This window comes from Aquarana catesbeiana, linkage group LG11 (genome assembly GCF_042186555.1).
Source record: "Aquarana catesbeiana isolate 2022-GZ linkage group LG11, ASM4218655v1, whole genome shotgun sequence".
Taxonomy (NCBI): Eukaryota; Metazoa; Chordata; class Amphibia; order Anura; family Ranidae; genus Aquarana; species Aquarana catesbeiana.
The window spans coordinates 282,646,876-282,664,578 of NC_133334.1; the positions used below are offsets into that span (position 1 = coordinate 282,646,876).

The following is a 17,703-nucleotide window of genomic DNA, read 5'->3' on the forward strand; positions in this document are numbered from 1 at the left end:
GCGCTGTCACACTTTGAATGACAATTACACGGTCATACAACACTGTACCCAAACTACATTTTTATCATTTTCTTTCCACAAATAGAGCTTTCTTTTGCTGGTATTTGATCACCACTGAGGATTTTATTTTTTGCTAAACAAACTAAAAAAGACCAACATTTAAAAAAAAAAAAAACTCACCTGATGGGCACCGATAGGCGGCACTGATGGGCACTAATAGGTGGCACTGACAGGCCGGCACCGATGGCACCGATAGGTGACATTGGAGGGGAACTAATAGATGTCACTGGATAGGCAGCACTGATGGGGAGCTACTGAAAGGCATTACTGAGTGGCACCTGAAGGGCACTGACAGGCATTACTGATGGGGCACTGATTGGCACTTTAATGGGCACTGACAGGCATTCTTTATGGGGCACAGGCTGGCAGCTGATGGGCAGTGATTGGCAGCCGATGGGCACCTCTGATGGGAGCTGCACTGATAATCGACGTGCTGATTATCAGCGCAGACACCCCCCCCCCCCTCTGACAGGAAGAGCCGCCGATCAGCTGTCCGTTTCAGCGCGAAACGAGAAAGGCCGTTTACCGGCACTTCCTGGTTCACGCGATGATCACGTGGTAAGAAGCCTCCGTCAGAGGCTTCTTACCACAATCGGAGATGCGGTGTGTGAGAGTGACAAACAACACCTCCGATCGCCGCGGCCGGCTTTGTTACCCTTATTACATCATATGACGTCCAGTCAGGATAACAGAACCACTTTGCCGATGTTGTATTGCTCTATGGCGGGCGGCAAGTGGTTAAAGTAACTCCCAATGTATGGTGTATGGATTCATGTACACAAAGATTTGTTGCAATCAAGTGAATGCGAAGCCAACTCAGAAGCAAAAAAAAAAAAAAACATAAAAAGGGTCTTTAATGCAAGTCAGTTTACGACAGTGCATACAAATCTGATAAGAGGAAGGTTTTCACACCTGATCTTTATCTGATCCAACTGACAGGTCCTCATACAATCCCATGTCTTCAACAGACACCTGGAAGAGGATAAAACACAAAGTAAAAATAACAGCCGTGTAGTAAAGAAAGATTTAGAGTCTGGACACCCCAGGATCCGTACCTTCATGTCCGCGAGTCGGGTCTTAGCCAGTGTGATATATTCCATCAACAAAGAGCGGAATTTTGTGGGTATGAATGGTGAATGCAGGATATGGACCTGGAAGTAAATGAAAAACATTTGCAGAGACTGGAAAAAGTATCAGTAAAGGTAGCAAATTCTAGAATCTGATATTTTGGTAGAAGGACCACAAGACTTCTCAGCTGTAAACACCAGACATGGGTTCTGTGCTGGCTGTAAAGGTTTACAATAACATTTTATTAATCTGATGACCAATGGTGACCCCTCCCCCTCAGGCTTTGGTTACTTCTATGACATGTTCTGCCCATTAAACAGGCGCAATCATAGGAGGCCAAAGAAGACAGGGAGAGGTGAAGGTACAGCGTTATCTCATCATTTGGTTTCCACACAAAATTCTTGATTGTTACACTTGTATAGAGATCCCCTCCCCTCCCGGTCTCCTTTGTGCCTATGACTGACCACAGTTTTTGGACATGTAGGAGGAGGAGGAGTGGAGTCGGAGTCGGAGGAGGAGTGGAGTCGGAGGAGTGGAGTCGGAGGAGGAGGAGTGGAGTCGGAGGAGGATGAGGAGTGGAGTCGGAGGAGTGGAGTCGGAGGAGGATGAGGAGTGGAGTTGGAGGAGTGGAGTCGGAGGAGGAGGAGTGGAATCGGAGGAAGAAGAGTGGAGTCGGAGGAGTGGAATCGGAGGAGGAGGAGTGGAGTCGGAGGAGGAGGAGTGGAGTCGGAGGAGTGGAGTCGGAGGAGGAGTGGAATCGGAGGAGGAGGAGTGGAGTCGGAGAAGGAGGAGTGGAGTCGGAGGAGTGGAGTCGGAGGAGGAGTGGAATCGGAGGAGGAGGAGTGGAGTCGGAGGAGGAGGAGGAGTGGAGTCGGAGGAGGAGGAGTGGAGTCGGAGGAGGAGTGGAGTCGGAGAAGGAGGAGTGGAGTCGGAGGAGTGGAGTCGGAGTCAGGGGAGTGGAATCGGAGGAGGAGGAGTGGAGTCGGAGGAGGAGGAGTGGAGTCGGAGGAGGAGGAGTGGAGTCGGAGGAGGAGGAGGAGGAGGTGTGGAGTCGGAGGAGGAGGAGGAGGAGGTGTGGAGTCGGAGGAGGAGGAGTGGAGTCAGAGGAGGTGTGGAGTCAGAGGTGGAGTGGAGTCGGAGGAGGAGTGGAGTCGGAGGAGGAGTGGAGTCGGAGGAGGAGTGGAGTCGGAGGAGGATGAGGAGTGGAGTCGGAGGAGTGGAGTCGGAGGAGGATGAGGAGTGGAGTTGGAGGAGTGGAGTCGGAGGAGGAGGAGTGGAGTCGGAGGAGGAGGAGTGGAATCGGAGGAAGAAGAGTGGAGTCGGAGGAGTGGAATCGGAGGAGGAGGAGTGGAGTCGGAGGAGTGGAGTCGGAGGAGGAGGAGTGGAGTCGGAGAAGGAGGAGTGGAGTCGGAGGAGTGGAGTCGGAGGAGGAGTGGAATCGGAGGAGGAGGAGTGGAGTCGGAGGAGGAGGAGTGGAGTCGGAGGAGGAGGAGTGGAGTCGGAGGAGTGGAGTCGGAGGAGGAGTGGAGACGGAGAAGGAGGAGTGGAGTCGGAGGAGTGGAGTTGGAGTCGGGGGAGTGGAATCGGAGTCGGGGGAGTGGAATCGGAGGAGGAGGAGTGGAGTCGGAGGAGGAGGAGTGGAGTCGGAGGAGGAGTGGAGTCGGAGGTGTGGAGTCGGAGGAGGAGGAGGAGGTGTGGAGTCGGAGGAGGAGGAGTGGAGTCAGAGGTGGAGTGGAGTCGGAGGAGGAGTGGAGTCGGAGGAGGAGTGGAGTCGGAGGAGGAGTGGAGTCGGAGGAGTGGAGTCGGAGGAGTGGAGTCGGAGGAGGAGTGGAGTCGGAGGTGTGGAGTCGGAGGAGGAGGAGTGGAGTCAGAGGAGGAGTGGAGTCAGAGGAGGTGTGGAGTCAGAGGTGGAGTGGAGTCGGAGGAGGAGTGGAGTCGGAGGAGTAGTGGAGTCGGAGGAGGAGTGGAGTCGGAGGAGTGGAGTCGGAGGAGGAGTGGAGTCGGAGGAGTGGAGTCGGAGGAGGAGTGGAGTCGGAGGAGGAGTGGAGTCGGAGGAGGAGTGGAGTCGGAGGTGTAGTGGAGTCGGAGGAGGAGTGGAGTCGGAGGAGGAGTGGAGTCGGAGGAGTAGTGGAGTCGGAGGAGGAGTGGAGTCGGAGGAGTGGAGTCGGAGGAGTGGAGTCGGAGGAGGAGTGGAGTCGGAGGAGGAGTGGAGTCGGAGGAGGAGTGGAGTCGGAGGTGTGGAGTCGGAGGAGGAGGAGGTGTGGAGTCGGAGGAGGAGGAGTGGAGTCAGAGGAGGAGTGGAGTCAGAGGAGGAGTGGAGTCAGAGGAGGAGGAGTGGAGTCAGAGGAGGTGTGGAGTCAGAGGTGGAGTGGAATCGGAGGAGGAGTGGAGTCGGAGGAGGAGTGGAGTCGGAGGAGTGGAGTCGGAGGAGGAGTGGAGTCGGAGGAGTGGAGTCGGAGGAGGAGTGGAGTCGGAGGAGGAGTGGAGTCGGAGGAGTGGAGTCGGAGGAGGAGTGGAGTCGGAGGAGGAGTGGAGTCGGAGGAGGAGTGGAGTCGGAGGAGGAGTGGAGTCGGAGGAGGAGTGGAGTCAGAGGAGGAGTGGAGTCGGAGGTGTGGAGTCGGAGGAGGAGGAGTGGAGTCGGAGGTGTGGAGTCGGAGGAGGAGTGGAGTCGGAGGAGTGGAGTCGGAGGAGGAGTGGAGTCGGAGGAGTGGAGTCGGAGGAGGAGTGGAGTCGGAGGAGGAGTGGAGTCGGAGGAGGAGTGGAGTCAGAGGAGGAGTGGAGTCGGAGGTGTGGAGTCGGAGGAGGAGGAGTGGAGTCGGAGGTGTGGAGTCGGACGGGTGTCACCATGTTGGCAGAAGAGGAAAGGCTTACCTTTAAGTATTGTGGGGCTTCAAATGGAACCAAGTCAGAAAGAAACTTCAACAGGAAGACTAAAGACTTCTTGCTGGTGCTCTGGTGGGAGCTGGAGGAACCAAATGTTCCCTGGAAAACAAAAAAGCAAGTTATGTCACAGCCAGTCCAACAACTCCACCAGTTAAAAGTCCCGATTCCTAGTATATCCCACCTTCATCTTCTTGTTAGTTAGAAGACAGTAATGCCCAAAGTATTGGGACGCCTGCCCTTACACACAAATAAACTTAATGCAGCTATAACAGCTTCAACTCTTCTGGGAAGGCCGTCCACAAGGTTTAGGAGGGTGTCTATGGGAATGTTTGACTATTCTTCCAGAAGAGCATTTGTGAGGTCAGGCACTGATGTTGAAGGATAAGGCCTGGATCGCAGGCTCCGCTCCTAATTCATCGCAAAGGTGTTCTATGGGGTTGAGGTCAGGACTCTGTGCAGGCCAGTCAAGTTCCTCCACCCCATACTCGCTCATCCATGTCTTTATGGACTTTGCTTTGTGCACTGGTGGGCAGTCATGTTGGAACAGGAAGGGGCCGTCCCCAAACTGTTCCCACAAAGTTGGGAGCATGAAATTGTCCAAAATGTCTTGGTATGCTGACGCCTTAAGAGTTCCCTTCACTGGAACTAAGGGGCCAAACCCAACCCCAGAAAAGCAACCCCCCACCATACCCCCCCCCCCCCCCCACACACACACACACACACCAGTGCATAAAGCTAGGTCCCAGGTGCCTGACCTCACAAATGCTCTTCTGGAAGAATGGTCAAACATTCCCATAGACACCCTCCTAAACCTTGTGGACAGCCTTCCCAGAAGAGTTGAAGCTGTTATAGCTGCAAAGGGCGGAGCCAACTCAATATTGAACCCTACGGACCAAGACTGGGATGTCATTAAAGGTCATGTGTGTGTAAAGGCAGGCGTCCCAATACTTATGGCAATATAGGGTATGTCCCCTACTGCAGACATTTTCCTCCTTTAACATGTCTTTTCTCTTCTAAATTTCCCTGGTTGAGGATTTTCCTTCCAATAACCTCATTCCAACCCATCCCTCATCCTCAGTGTGTCTCGAGAAGAAGGTTCAGGATTCTGGTGGGTTATAGGAGGACGGCAACATCATAAACCACCCATATAAAGGTCAGTAGGGACAAAACATATTTGGAACACATTAGAAGAAACAAGGGGCCCCGGGTAACAATTTTCTGGCTGTTGAGGGAACTCTCTGACCTTGAACCAGTCTGTGTAGGAGATAAATGCAGCAGGACCCTCCAGAGCGGCTTGGCGAGCGATGAGGAAGGCGGTGATGAGATATTCCAACTCGTAGGTCTCAAAGGCCTGAGACAGAAGACGGCTCAAGAGATCTAAAGCAAGACAAGAATGACTGAGCTGGACGATCAACTCTTCCTGAACAAAGAGCTGCAGAAAACAACGAATATAAATTCTGTTACTCAAAGCAACCCGATTGTAGTCTGAACAGGGAAAGCCCTTTCCTGATTGGTCACTATGGGGTATGGAACTCGGCCTCACTGAAAAGGCATGTTTGAGTTTTAGAACATGTAATACAGAAACTTCTATACACAATAGTGCAGGGCTCCGCCCAATAGTGGGACGTCCTAAATAAACAGAATGTGTTAGAAAGCTGGTATAGCTTTGTCCATCACACAGGGACTATGTCTCCATCCTCATACTGGGACTACGTCTCCATCCCCACACTGGGACTACGTCTCCATCCCCACACTGGGACTATGTCTCCATCCCCACACTGGGACTACGTCTCCATCCCCACACTGGGACTACGTCTCCATCCCCACACTGGGACTATGTCTCCATCCCCACACTGGGACTACGTCTCCATCCCCACACTGGGACTACGTCTCCATCCCCACACAGGGACTACGTCTCCATCCCCACACTGGGACTACGTCTCCATCCCCACACTGGGACTACGTCTCCATCCCCACACAGGGACTACGTCTCCATCCCCACACAGGGACTACGTCTCCATCCCCACCCTGGGACTATGTCTCCATCCCCACACTGGGACTATGTCTCCATCCCCACACTGGGACTACGTCTCCATCCCCACACAGGGACTACGTCTCCATCCCCACACTGGGACTACGTCTCCATCCCCACACTGGGACTACGTCTCCATCCCCACACTGGGACTACGTCTCCATCCCCACATAGGGACTACGTCTCCATCCCCACACAGGGACTACGTCTCCATCCCCACACTGGGACTATGTCTCCATCCCCACACTGGGACTACGTCTCCATCCCCACACTGGGACTATGTCTCGATCCCCACACAGGGAATATGTCTCGATCCCTATACTGGGACTACGTCTCCATCCCCACACTGGGACTATGTCTCCATCCCCACACTGGGACTACGTCTCCATCCCCACACGGACTACGTCTCCATCCCCACACTGGGACTATGTCTCGATCCCCACACAGGGAATATGTCTCGATCCCTACACTGGGACTATGTCTCCATCCCCACACTGGGACTATGTCTCGATCCCCACACTGGGACTATGTCTCCATCCCCACACTGGGACTACGTCTCCATCCCCACACAGGGAATATGTCTCCATCCCCACACAGGGAATATGTCTCCATCCCCACACTGGGACTATGTCTCCATCCCCACACTGGGACTATGTCTCCATCCCCACACTGGGACTATGTCTCCATCCCCACACTGGGACTATGTCTCGATCCCCACACAGGGAATATGTCTCGATCCCTACACTGGGACTATATCTCGATGCCCACACAGGGACTGTTTCGATCTCCATCCCCACACAGGGACTACGTCTCCATCCCCACACAGGGACTACGTCTCCATCCCCACACAGGGACTACGTCTCCATCCCCACACTGGGACTATGTCTCCATCCCCACACTGGGACTATGTCTCCATCCCCACACTGGGACTACGTCTCCATCCCCACACAGGGACTACGTCTCCATCCCCACACTGGGACTACGTCTCCATCCCCACACTGGGACTACGTCTCCATCCCCACACTGGGACTACGTCTCCATCCCCACATAGGGACTACGTCTCCATCCCCACACAGGGACTACGTCTCCATCCCCACACTGGGACTATGTCTCCATCCCCACACTGGGACTACGTCTCCATCCCCACACTGGGACTATGTCTCGATCCCCACACAGGGAATATGTCTCGATCCCTATACTGGGACTACGTCTCCATCCCCACACTGGGACTATGTCTCCATCCCCACACTGGGACTACGTCTCCATCCCCACACGGACTACGTCTCCATCCCCACACTGGGACTATGTCTCGATCCCCACACAGGGAATATGTCTCGATCCCTACACTGGGACTATGTCTCCATCCCCACACTGGGACTATGTCTCGATCCCCACACTGGGACTATGTCTCCATCCCCACACTGGGACTACGTCTCCATCCCCACACAGGGAATATGTCTCCATCCCCACACAGGGAATATGTCTCCATCCCCACACTGGGACTATGTCTCCATCCCCACACTGGGACTACGTCTCCATCCCCACACTGGGACTATGTCTCCATCCCCACACTGGGACTATGTCTCCATCCCCACACTGGGACTATGTCTCGATCCCCACACAGGGAATATGTCTCGATCCCTACACTGGGACTATATCTCGATGCCCACACAGGGACTGTTTCGATCCCCACACAAGGACTATGTCTCGATCCCCACACAGGGAATATGTCTCGATCCCCACACAGGGAATATGTCTCGATCCCCACACTGGGACTATGTCTCGATCCCCACACAGGGAATATGTCTCGATCCCTACACTGGGACTATGTCTCGATCCCCACACAGGGAATATGTCTCGATCCCCACACTGGGACTATGTCTCCATCCCCACACTGGGTTCCCCCAATGGCAATTGGATAGGACAGGGTGACTTGTCCTGGATGGAGAAGAGCTCACCACAAGAAGCCCAAGAATGGTATACAGAATACAATCTGTTATTAAACTGATTGTAAAGGCTGAAGGTGCATTCTATGCATGAAGATGAAAAACCTTCTGTGTGCTGCTCCCCCCACAGCCCCCCCTAATACTTACCTGAGCTCCCTCTCGATCCAGTGATGTGCACAGGACCCTTAGCTGTCCGGGGTCTCTCTCTCTTTATTGGCTGAGACACAGCAGCAGGAGCCATTTGTTAATGACAGCCAGTGAGCCAATGAGGAGAGAGCATCTTGCTATCGGGGCACTGATCAAGGGGGAGGAGCTAGGAGCGCCGACGGGAGACCCGAGAAGAAGAGGATCGGGGCTGCTCTGTGCAAAACTAACTGCAACACAGCAGGTAAGTATGATAGTTATGTTTTTTGTTTTTTTTTTCATTTAAAAATAACGACTGTTAAAAAATAAATAAAAATAAAATAACAAAAAATGAGACTTTAGTATCACTTTAAGACCTCTTAAGTGGTTAATAAATTAGATTAAAAAACAAAAAAAACAAAAAAACACCCCCCACTACAATTGGGCCCCCGGGCAGTTTTAGTCTCATGACTAGCACATTATGTCAGTCTTACCTTGAAACAAAGCCCTCCAGCGGAGCGCTATCACCACTGTCGGCGCCATCTGCACCCGGACTTCCTTCCAGGCTTTGCCTGTTTTAATGGCTGGGCCGAGATGATGGTCACAGCACAGTGCTCTCAATGGATAGAAATACTCCAATATGCCGTCCACTCAGAGCGCAGTGTGCATGCGCCGCTGACGTCACTGGACTCTACAATTGTCAATATCTCCTACTCCTTAAGTAAGTGTATTTTGTCTGTTGAAGGCTTACTCTGGGGTAGTGTTGTATCTATCTTTACTAATTATTTTGCATTCTGTAATCCCTCAGTTGTAATTTCCTCTGTATGAACCCTGATGAAGGAAAACATTTCTGAAAAGTGTTGGTTCAGAGAGATCTACTTCCCTTCATTGACGGTTTCTATGTATCCATACCTATGTCTACATGTAATAGTATCATTTCTATCTGTGTTTTTTTTTTTGTTGTTGTTGTTGTTGTTATGATTATTTCTTTGTCAATAAAATTTATACATTTTTACATTGTGGTAGTGCCTTGAAAATGCAGTTTTTGGGGATTTCCTCCTCTTCTCTTTTTGACTCAAATGGGATGTGGTACACCCATGGATAGTACTCCCTGTCAGATCCTTCTTTCTATATCTCCTACGCGTTTCACTTCTAGGAGATATTCAGTGTACATACAGGTAAGTCTTATTCATGGGTTATCTGTCGGTACAAGTTATAAGGTGGACTTTACTACAGATGTAAGACTGTTGCCAAGCTAAAAAAAAAAGAAGTTTGAGAGACTCTCGGTCTTGTATATAAAACTCTTTCAATAACTAATAGAACACCAGAAGATGTCAAAGCTTTCATTGGCTTTCACTGGCTTTCATTGGCTCCAGTTCTTCTGACACAAATGCTTTCTCTGCACAAAAACTGCCATCCTGTCCACATTCATATGGAGATATTAAAAAGCGTAAAATATGACAAAACACAAAACAAAGTAAGAAGCATAATAATGGGAGAGACAGAGAATATCACATGAAATCACCTTTTACCAGATGCTGAGCTTCAGACTGACAGACGACGAGGCAGGAAAAAAACGATAGAATATGATACCAATTGACTTCCTGTGTATCCAATATGTTCCGTACATGTGACGTCAGCTTCTCAGCACTCAGCAGAACAAACAGCTACAAAGAAGCAAAGAACAGATAGATTTGTAATTTCAAACTTAAAGAATATGTTCCCCCAACATTCCCGTCCCCCGGCTTCTGTCCCATGTACTGGTGTGAAGGAGTCTCCTGTTCTCCTTGTATTGTTTCCTTTATGGGAAGTTCCTAGTGATCCTGCCTGTCCCTCTGCTTTCCTATTAAAAGATGACCACGCTAGGTATAGAAGCTCATCCATCCCAGTCTGGTCAGTTTTTTGGATGTGATGGGAGAACAGCCTGCCAGTGATCAGACTTGTGCTGAGATGTCCCCCCTGCACAGCCATTCACTGGGAAGATCCGTGTACTGCTCAGTCAATACTTACTTAGTAGGTGTTCAGAGACCGGGCAAGCGCAGGAGGCAATGCTGGGCCTGGAATGTATTCTGCAGCTCTCTTAACCAAAACTTAAGTCTGGAAAGCATTCCACACAGAACCCAGGACAACTTCCAGGACAGTCCCACGACATTCTGCCCAGCAGGGGGTCCGGAAATGGTGCAATTCAAAGCTAGGCTGAGGACAACCACACCGGATTGCCGCTGGTAGTAGGAGGGGTTAACCACTTCAGCCCCGGAAGGATTTACCCCCTTCCTGACCAGAGCACTTTTTACAATTTGGCACTGCGTCGCTTTAACTGCTAATTGCGCGGTCATGCAATGCTGTAACCAAACGAAATTTGCGTCCTTTTCTTCCCACAAATAGAGCTTTCTTTTGATGGTATTTGATCACCTCTGCCGTTTTTATTTTTTGCGCTATACACGGAAAAAGACCGAAAATTTTGAAAAAAAAATGATATTTTCTACTTTTTGTTCTAAAAAAAATCCAATAAACTCAATTTTAGTCATACATTTAGGCCAAAATGTATTTGGCCACATGTCTTTGGTAAAAAAAATGTCAATAAGTGTATATTTATTGGTTTGCGCAAAAGTTATAGCGCCTACAAACTAGGGTACATTTTCTGGAATTTACACAGTCTTTAATTTATGACTGCCTATGTCATTTCTTGAGGTGCTAAAATGACAGGGCAGTACAAAACCCCCACAAATGACCCCATTTTGGAAAGTAGACACCCCAAGGAAATTGCTGAGAGGCATGTTGAGCCCATTGAATATTCATTTTTTTTGTCCCAAGTGATTGAATAATGAAAAAAAAAAAAAAAAAAAAAAAAAAATTACAAAAAGTTGTCACTAAATGATATATTGCTCACACAGGCCATGGGCCTATGTGGAATTGCACCCCAAAATACATTTAGCTGCTTCTCCTGAGTATGGGAATACCACATGTGTGGGACTTTTTGGGAGCCTAGCCGCATACGGGGCCCCGAAAACCAATCACTGCCTTCAGGATTTCTAAGGGCGTACATTTTTGATTTTACTCCTCACTACCTATCACAGTTTTGAAGGCCATAAAATGCCCAGATGGCACAAAACCCCCCAAAATGACCCCATTTTGGAAAGTAGACACCCCAAGCTATTTGCTGAGAGGCATGTTGAGTCCATGGAATATTTTATATTTTGACACAAGTTGCGGGAAAGTGACAATTTATTTATTTTTTTTTTTTTTTTTGCACAAAGTTGTCACTAAATGATATATTGCTCACACAGGTCATGGGCATATGTGGAATTGCACCCCAAAATACATTCTGCTGCTTCTCTTGAGTACGGGGATACCACATGTGTGGGACTTTTTAGGAGCCTAGCCGCGTACGGGACCCCGAAAACCAATCACCGCCTTCAGGATTTCTAAGGGTGTACATTTTTGATTTCACTCTTCACTGCCTATCACAGTTTCGGAGGCCATGGAATGCCCAGGTGGCACAAAACCCCCCCAAATGACCCCATTTTGGAAAGTAGACACCCCAAGCTATTTGCTGAGAGGCATGGTGAGTATTTTGCAGCTCTCATTTGTTTTTGAAAATGAAGAAAGACAAAAAAAAAAATTTTTTTTTTCTTTTTTTAATTTTCAAAACTTTGTGACAAAAAGTGAGGTCTGCAAAATACTCACTATACCTCTCAGCAAATAGCTTGGGGTGTCTACTTTCCAAAATGGGGTCATTTGGGGGGGGTTTGTGCCACCTGGGCATTCCATGGCCTCCGAGACTGTGATAGGCAGTTAAGAGTGAAATCAAAAATTTACGCCCTTAGAAAGCCTGAAGGCGGTGCTTGGTTTTCGGGGTCCCATACGTGGCTAGGCTCCCAAAAAGTCTCACACATGTGGTATCCCCGTACTCAGGAGAAGCAACAGAATGTATTTTGGGGTGTGATTTCACATATTCCCATGGCATGTTTGAGCAATATATCATTTAGTGACAACTTTGTGCAAAAAAAAAAAAAAATAATAATAATTTGTCTCTTTCCCGCAACTTGTGTCACAATATAAAATATTCCATGGACTCGACATGCCTCTCAGCAAATAGCTTGGGGTGTCTACTTTCCAAAATGGGGTCATTTGGGGGGGTTTGAACTGTCCTGGCATTTTATGCACAACATTTAGAAGCTTATGTCACACATCACCCACTCTTCTAACCACTTGAAGACAAAGCCCTTTCTGACACTTTTTGATTACATGAAAAAATTATTTTTTTTTGCAAGAAAATTACTTTGAACCCCCACACATTATATATTTTTTTAAAGCAAATGCCCTACAGATTAAAATGGTGGGTGTTTAATTTTTTTTTTTCACACAGTATTTGCGCAGCGATTTTTCAAACGCATTTTTTGGGGAAAAAACACACTTTTTTACATTTTAATGCACTAAAACACACTATATTGCCCAAATGTTTGATGAAATAAAAAAGATGATCTTAGGCCGAGTACATGGATACCAAACATGACATGCTTTACAATTGCGCACAAACGTGCAGTGACAACAAAATAAATACATTTTTAAAAGCCTTTAAAAGCCTTTACAGGTTACCACTTTAGATTTACAGAGGAGGTCTACTGCTAAAATTACTGCCCTCGATCTGACCGTCGCGGTGATACCTCACATGCATGGTGCAATTGCTGTTTACATTTGACGCCAGACCGACGCTTGCGTTCGCCTTAGCGCGAGAGCAGGGGGGACAGGGGTGCTTTTTTTTTTTTTTTTTTTTTTTCTTTATTATTTTTTTGCTTTTTTATCTTATTTTAAAACTGTTCCTTTCATTTTTTTTTTTTTTTAATCATTTTTATTGTTATCTCAGGGAATGTAAATATCCCCTATGATAGCAATAGGTAGTGACAGGTACTCTTTTTTGAAAAAATTGGGGTCTATTAGACCCTAGATTTCTCCTCTGCCCTCAAAGCATCTGACCACACCAAGATCAGTGTGATAAAATGCTTCCCCAATTTCCCAATGGCGCTATTTACATCCGGCGAAATCTAAGTCATAAAATGCTCGTAGCTTCCAGTTTCTTAGGCCATAGAGATGTTTGGAGCCACTCTGGTCTCTGATCAGGTCTATGGTCAGCTGGCTGAATCACCGGCTGCATTCTCAGGTTCCCTGTTGAGACAGGAGAGCCAGAGAAAAACACGGAAGACGGTGGGGGGGGGGGCATTCTCTCCCACTGCTTGTAAAAGCAGTCTAGAGGCTAATTAGCCGCTAGGATTGCTTCTACATGAAAGCCGACTGCTGGCTGAAAAGAATGATACCAAGATGATACCTAAACCTGCAAGCATCATTCTGGTATAACCACTCAAAGTCGTGAATGCTGTACCTGAAGACAAAAATATGGTTAACAATAAAGCACAGTAAACGGTAAAGTATAAAAAATTGCAGACCTGAAAAGCAAACATGATAAAACATAATAACAATAAAACATTGCAGAATAGAATACAGTAAAAAAGAGCAGAACAATAGAGAGAATAGAGAGAGAGAGAATAGAGAGAGAACAATAAAACGACAACTATTATTTTTTATTTTATATTTTTGTTTGTTTTTTTTTTTGTTTTTTTTACACTTTTTTTGTAACTGTAACTTTTATAACTGTAACCGGTTCCAGGTTCGGGTCTCTCAAAATGCGATGGCATCTTGGGAGACCCTGTGAAAGTGTGTCCTAGTCTGTGCAATGCTGTACCCTACGCTAATACTCAACTAGTGTATGGTAGCGTTCAAAACATTCACCAATGCAAAGACCAGGATTGTCAGGACAGGAGGGACAATAATAGCGGGTGTCACGCCTATATCCGCGCTTGCTGCAGACACAACATCTTTTTTGGGGGGGTTCGTCGGGTAGGGGTACTCGGGAGGACATAAAAATGCCTCTCATGCAGCCGACTGCATTTGGTTGGGGATGTGAATGGGGGAAGTACGGGCGCTGCAGAAGTGGTGGGTTCCCAATTAGGATTGGCGAATGCAGCAGGAAGGGCACTATGGGCATGACGGGCCTGTGTTTGTCTTCTTGGTGGCAGCGGGACACTATTTGTGCTTGCCACCTCACCAGCTTGAACTGCACTTATGGGACTCGCCACGTCACCAAGTGTTACTGCAGTGCTGGTTTGACTACGACCGGGGTGTACTAGGCCGCTGGTGCTTGCCAGTTCACCAAAACGCTACCAAAAAAACTGTTAACGATCGCAGGGATCAGGCCTGACTCTGCGAACGCTGCAGTTATGCATTTAGTGTTTTGTAAGTGACAGTGATCGATCGATACTGCACTTGGGTGGGCTGGGCTGGGCCGGGTGGAGGGGCAAAACGCAGGTGCTAGCAGGTATCTGGGCTGATCCCGCTAACACTGCGTTTTTGGGAACCCTAAACTGCTGGGGACGCTAGTATAGATCTGATCGGATCAGATATTGATCAGTTCAGATACTATACCACTAAGGGAGGTGTACAGTGCGTGCGTGGGTGTTAGCGCTACTGGCACTAACCTGACGCTGCCTGGGGCTGGTGCTTGCCAGTTCACCAAAACGCTACAAAAAAAACTGTTAGCGATCGCAGGGATCAGGCCTGACTCTGCGAACGCTGCAGTTATGCGTTTAGTGTTTTGTAAGTGACAGTGATCGATCGATACTGCACTTGGGTGGGCTGGGCTGGGCCGGGCGGAGGGGTAAAACGCAGGTGCTAGCAGGTATCTGGGTTGATCCCGCTAACACTGCGTTTTTGGGAACCCTAAACTGCTGGGGATGCTAGTATAGATCTGATCGGATCAGATATTGATGCGTTCAGATACTATACCACTAAGGGAGGTGTACGGTGCGTGGGTGTTAGCGGTACTGGCACTAACCTGACGCTGCCTGGGGCTGGTGCTTGCCATTTCACCAAAATGCTACCAAAAAAACTGTTAGCGATCGCAGGGATCAGGCCTGACTCTGCGAACGCTGCAGTTATGCGTTTAGTGTTTTGTAAGTGACAGTGATCGATCGATACTGCACTTGGGTGGGCTGGGCCGAGCTGGGCGGAGGGGCAAAACGCAGGTGCTAGCAGGTATCTGGGCTGATCCCGCTAACACTGTGTTTTTGGGAACCCTAAACTGCTGGGGACGCTAGTATAGATCTGATCGGATCAGATATTGATGCGATCAGATACTATACCACTAAGGGAGGCGTATGCTGCGTGCGTGGGTGTTCGCGGTACTGACGCTAATCTGACGCTGCCTGGGGCGACGCATATCACCGCCGGACGATCAGGGGGCTAAATCTTTATTCGGTAATAAACGGCGGGTTCCCTGACACTATAAAAAATAAACAAACTAACCAGCATCACCCGTAACGGTTATACAGTGATCAGTGGTGAAAGGGTTAACTAGGGGGCAATCAAGGGGTTAAAACATTTATTAGATAGTATATGGGGGTCCCTGTCGCTATAAAACTCTGACGGCGAACCTAAATATTTACGTCCCTAACTAGCATCACCAGCGACACTAATACAGCGATCAGAAAAATGATCGCTTAGCGACACTGGTGACAGGGGGTGATCAAGGGGTTAAAACTTTATTAGGGGGGGTTAGGGGGGTACCCTAGACCTACAGGGGGCCTAACACTCACTGCCCTGACACTGTAACTGTCACAAACTGACACCAATACAGTAATCAGAAAAAAAAAAAAAAAAACTGCTGGTGTCAGTTTGTGACAGGGGGGGGGTGATTGGGGGGGGATCGGGGGGCGATCGGGGGGGGGATCGGGGTGTTTAGTGTGCCTGGCATGTTCTACTGTGTGTAGTGTGTTGGTGCACTTACATTGCAGTCTTCTCTCCTCGGCCCGGAACGGAAAATACCGAGCCGAGGGGAGATGACATCATTTCCTCTGCCTCTGTGTACAATACAGAGGCAGGGAAATGATCCCATTGGCTGAGAGCGATCGCGAGGGGGGGGCCACGAATGGATGGCCTCCCCCTCACCTCCGATCGCCGGGGGAGATTTGCCGACCGCCGCAGGCACCGGGGGGGGGTCCGATCGGACCCCCCACCCGCGGGCAGGCAAGGACGTACATATACGTCCTTTTGCCTGCCCGTGCCGCTCTGTCGACGTATATAGTCGTGCGGCGGTCGGCAAGTGGTTAAAGAAGCATTCCAATCAAATCCTTACTATACCTAAATCTACTCCTACCCCCATTCTAAGCCTATTCTAAGTACTCTGTGAAAGGAAAGACATCTATAAATCACCTATGCTGAGGGAGCTCCAGTGCGGTCACATGATCAGAACCCAGCGCCAGCTTCAGTGTAGAGGGGCAGCCAACAACAGATGCCGTGTTGTAAGCTTATGGGTGACCTCACCGTGCTGGCACAGCAGCCATTGTCGGCGATTTCTTCTCTTCACTGAAGCCGGCCGCTGGAGAGATCATGTGACCAGAGCAGAGTGCCCTCAGGCTAGGCAAGTATACATATATTTCCTCTAAAGAGTAGTCAGAATGGTATTAGAAGGGGGTGGGAGAAGGTTTAGGTAGAGTTAGTATATGACTGGAATGCTGTTTACCTGGCCTGGCCTACAGTTTTTTGTTTCCCATTGTCCAATCCTCCTGTAGGCAGCAATATAACCCCCCATGGGTTAAGACTTCAAGATCCTCAACTGGACAAGAAAATATACCATCAGCCTACAGGCATGATCAATAAACAGCTGACCTAAAAGAAAAACGGAACAAATACATGATAACCGTATATACTCGAGTATAAGCCGAGTTTTTCAGCACATTTTTTTGTGCTGAAAATGCCCCCCCTCGGCTTATACTGGAGTCTCCCTGCCTCACTGTGCCCATCTGCAGCCTCACTGTGCCCATCTGCGGCCTCACTGTGCCCATCTGCCTGCCTCACTGTGCCCTTTTGCATGCCTCACTGTGCCCTTTTGCATGCCTCACTGTGCCCATCTCCCTGCCTCACTGTGCCCATCTGCAGCCTCACTGTGCCCATCTGCAGCCTTGTGCACCTGATCTCCCGGCGCTGTGACATGCAGTCTAGTCGGCGGCCATCCAGTTTAACAAAGCCCCGCCTTCTCCTCGTCCTCATCTGTGATAGGTGGAACACTGACTCACTGCTGGGAAACTGAATCAGTGTTCCGTCAAGGACAAGGAGGAGGAGGCGGGGCTTTGTTATACTGGACGGCTGCCGACTAGACTGCATGTCACAGCGCTGGTGTTCTGGAGATCAGGTACATGAGGCTGAAGATGGACACAGTGAGGCAGGGAGATGGCACAGTGAGGCTGCAGATGAGAACAGTGATGCTGCAGATGGGCACAGTGAGGAGGCATGCAGATGGGCACAGTGAGGAGGCATGCAGATGGGCACAGTGAGGCTGAAGATGGACACAGTGAGGCAGGGAGATGGCACAGTGAGGCTGCAGATGGGCACAGTGAGGCTGCAGATGGGCACAGTGAGGCTGCAGATGGGCACAGTGAGGCTGCAGATGGGCACAGTGAGGAGGCATGCAGATGGGCACAGTGAGGCTGCAGATAGACATTGTTGACCCTCTTTTTCACTTACAGTAGCTGCACATTT

At 49.3% G+C, this 17,703-nt stretch overlaps 1 protein-coding gene across 2 annotated transcripts in view; it reads right to left on the bottom strand.

Annotated features, from left to right (window-relative positions):
- The window catches only part of FANCA (FA complementation group A), an 84,444-nt gene that overhangs the window by 41,971 nt on the left and 24,770 nt on the right, over nt 1-17,703 (bottom strand). For both annotated transcript variants that reach the window (XM_073605962.1, XM_073605961.1), the window contains exons 13-17: nt 9,638-9,779; nt 5,255-5,388; nt 4,000-4,110; nt 1,116-1,211; nt 973-1,032 (exon numbers count right to left, since the gene is read on the bottom strand). In XM_073605962.1, coding sequence (XP_073462063.1) covers nt 973-1,032; nt 1,116-1,211; nt 4,000-4,110; nt 5,255-5,388; nt 9,638-9,779 — 543 coding nt within the window. The remainder of the gene's footprint in view (nt 1-972; nt 1,033-1,115; nt 1,212-3,999; nt 4,111-5,254; nt 5,389-9,637; nt 9,780-17,703) is intronic.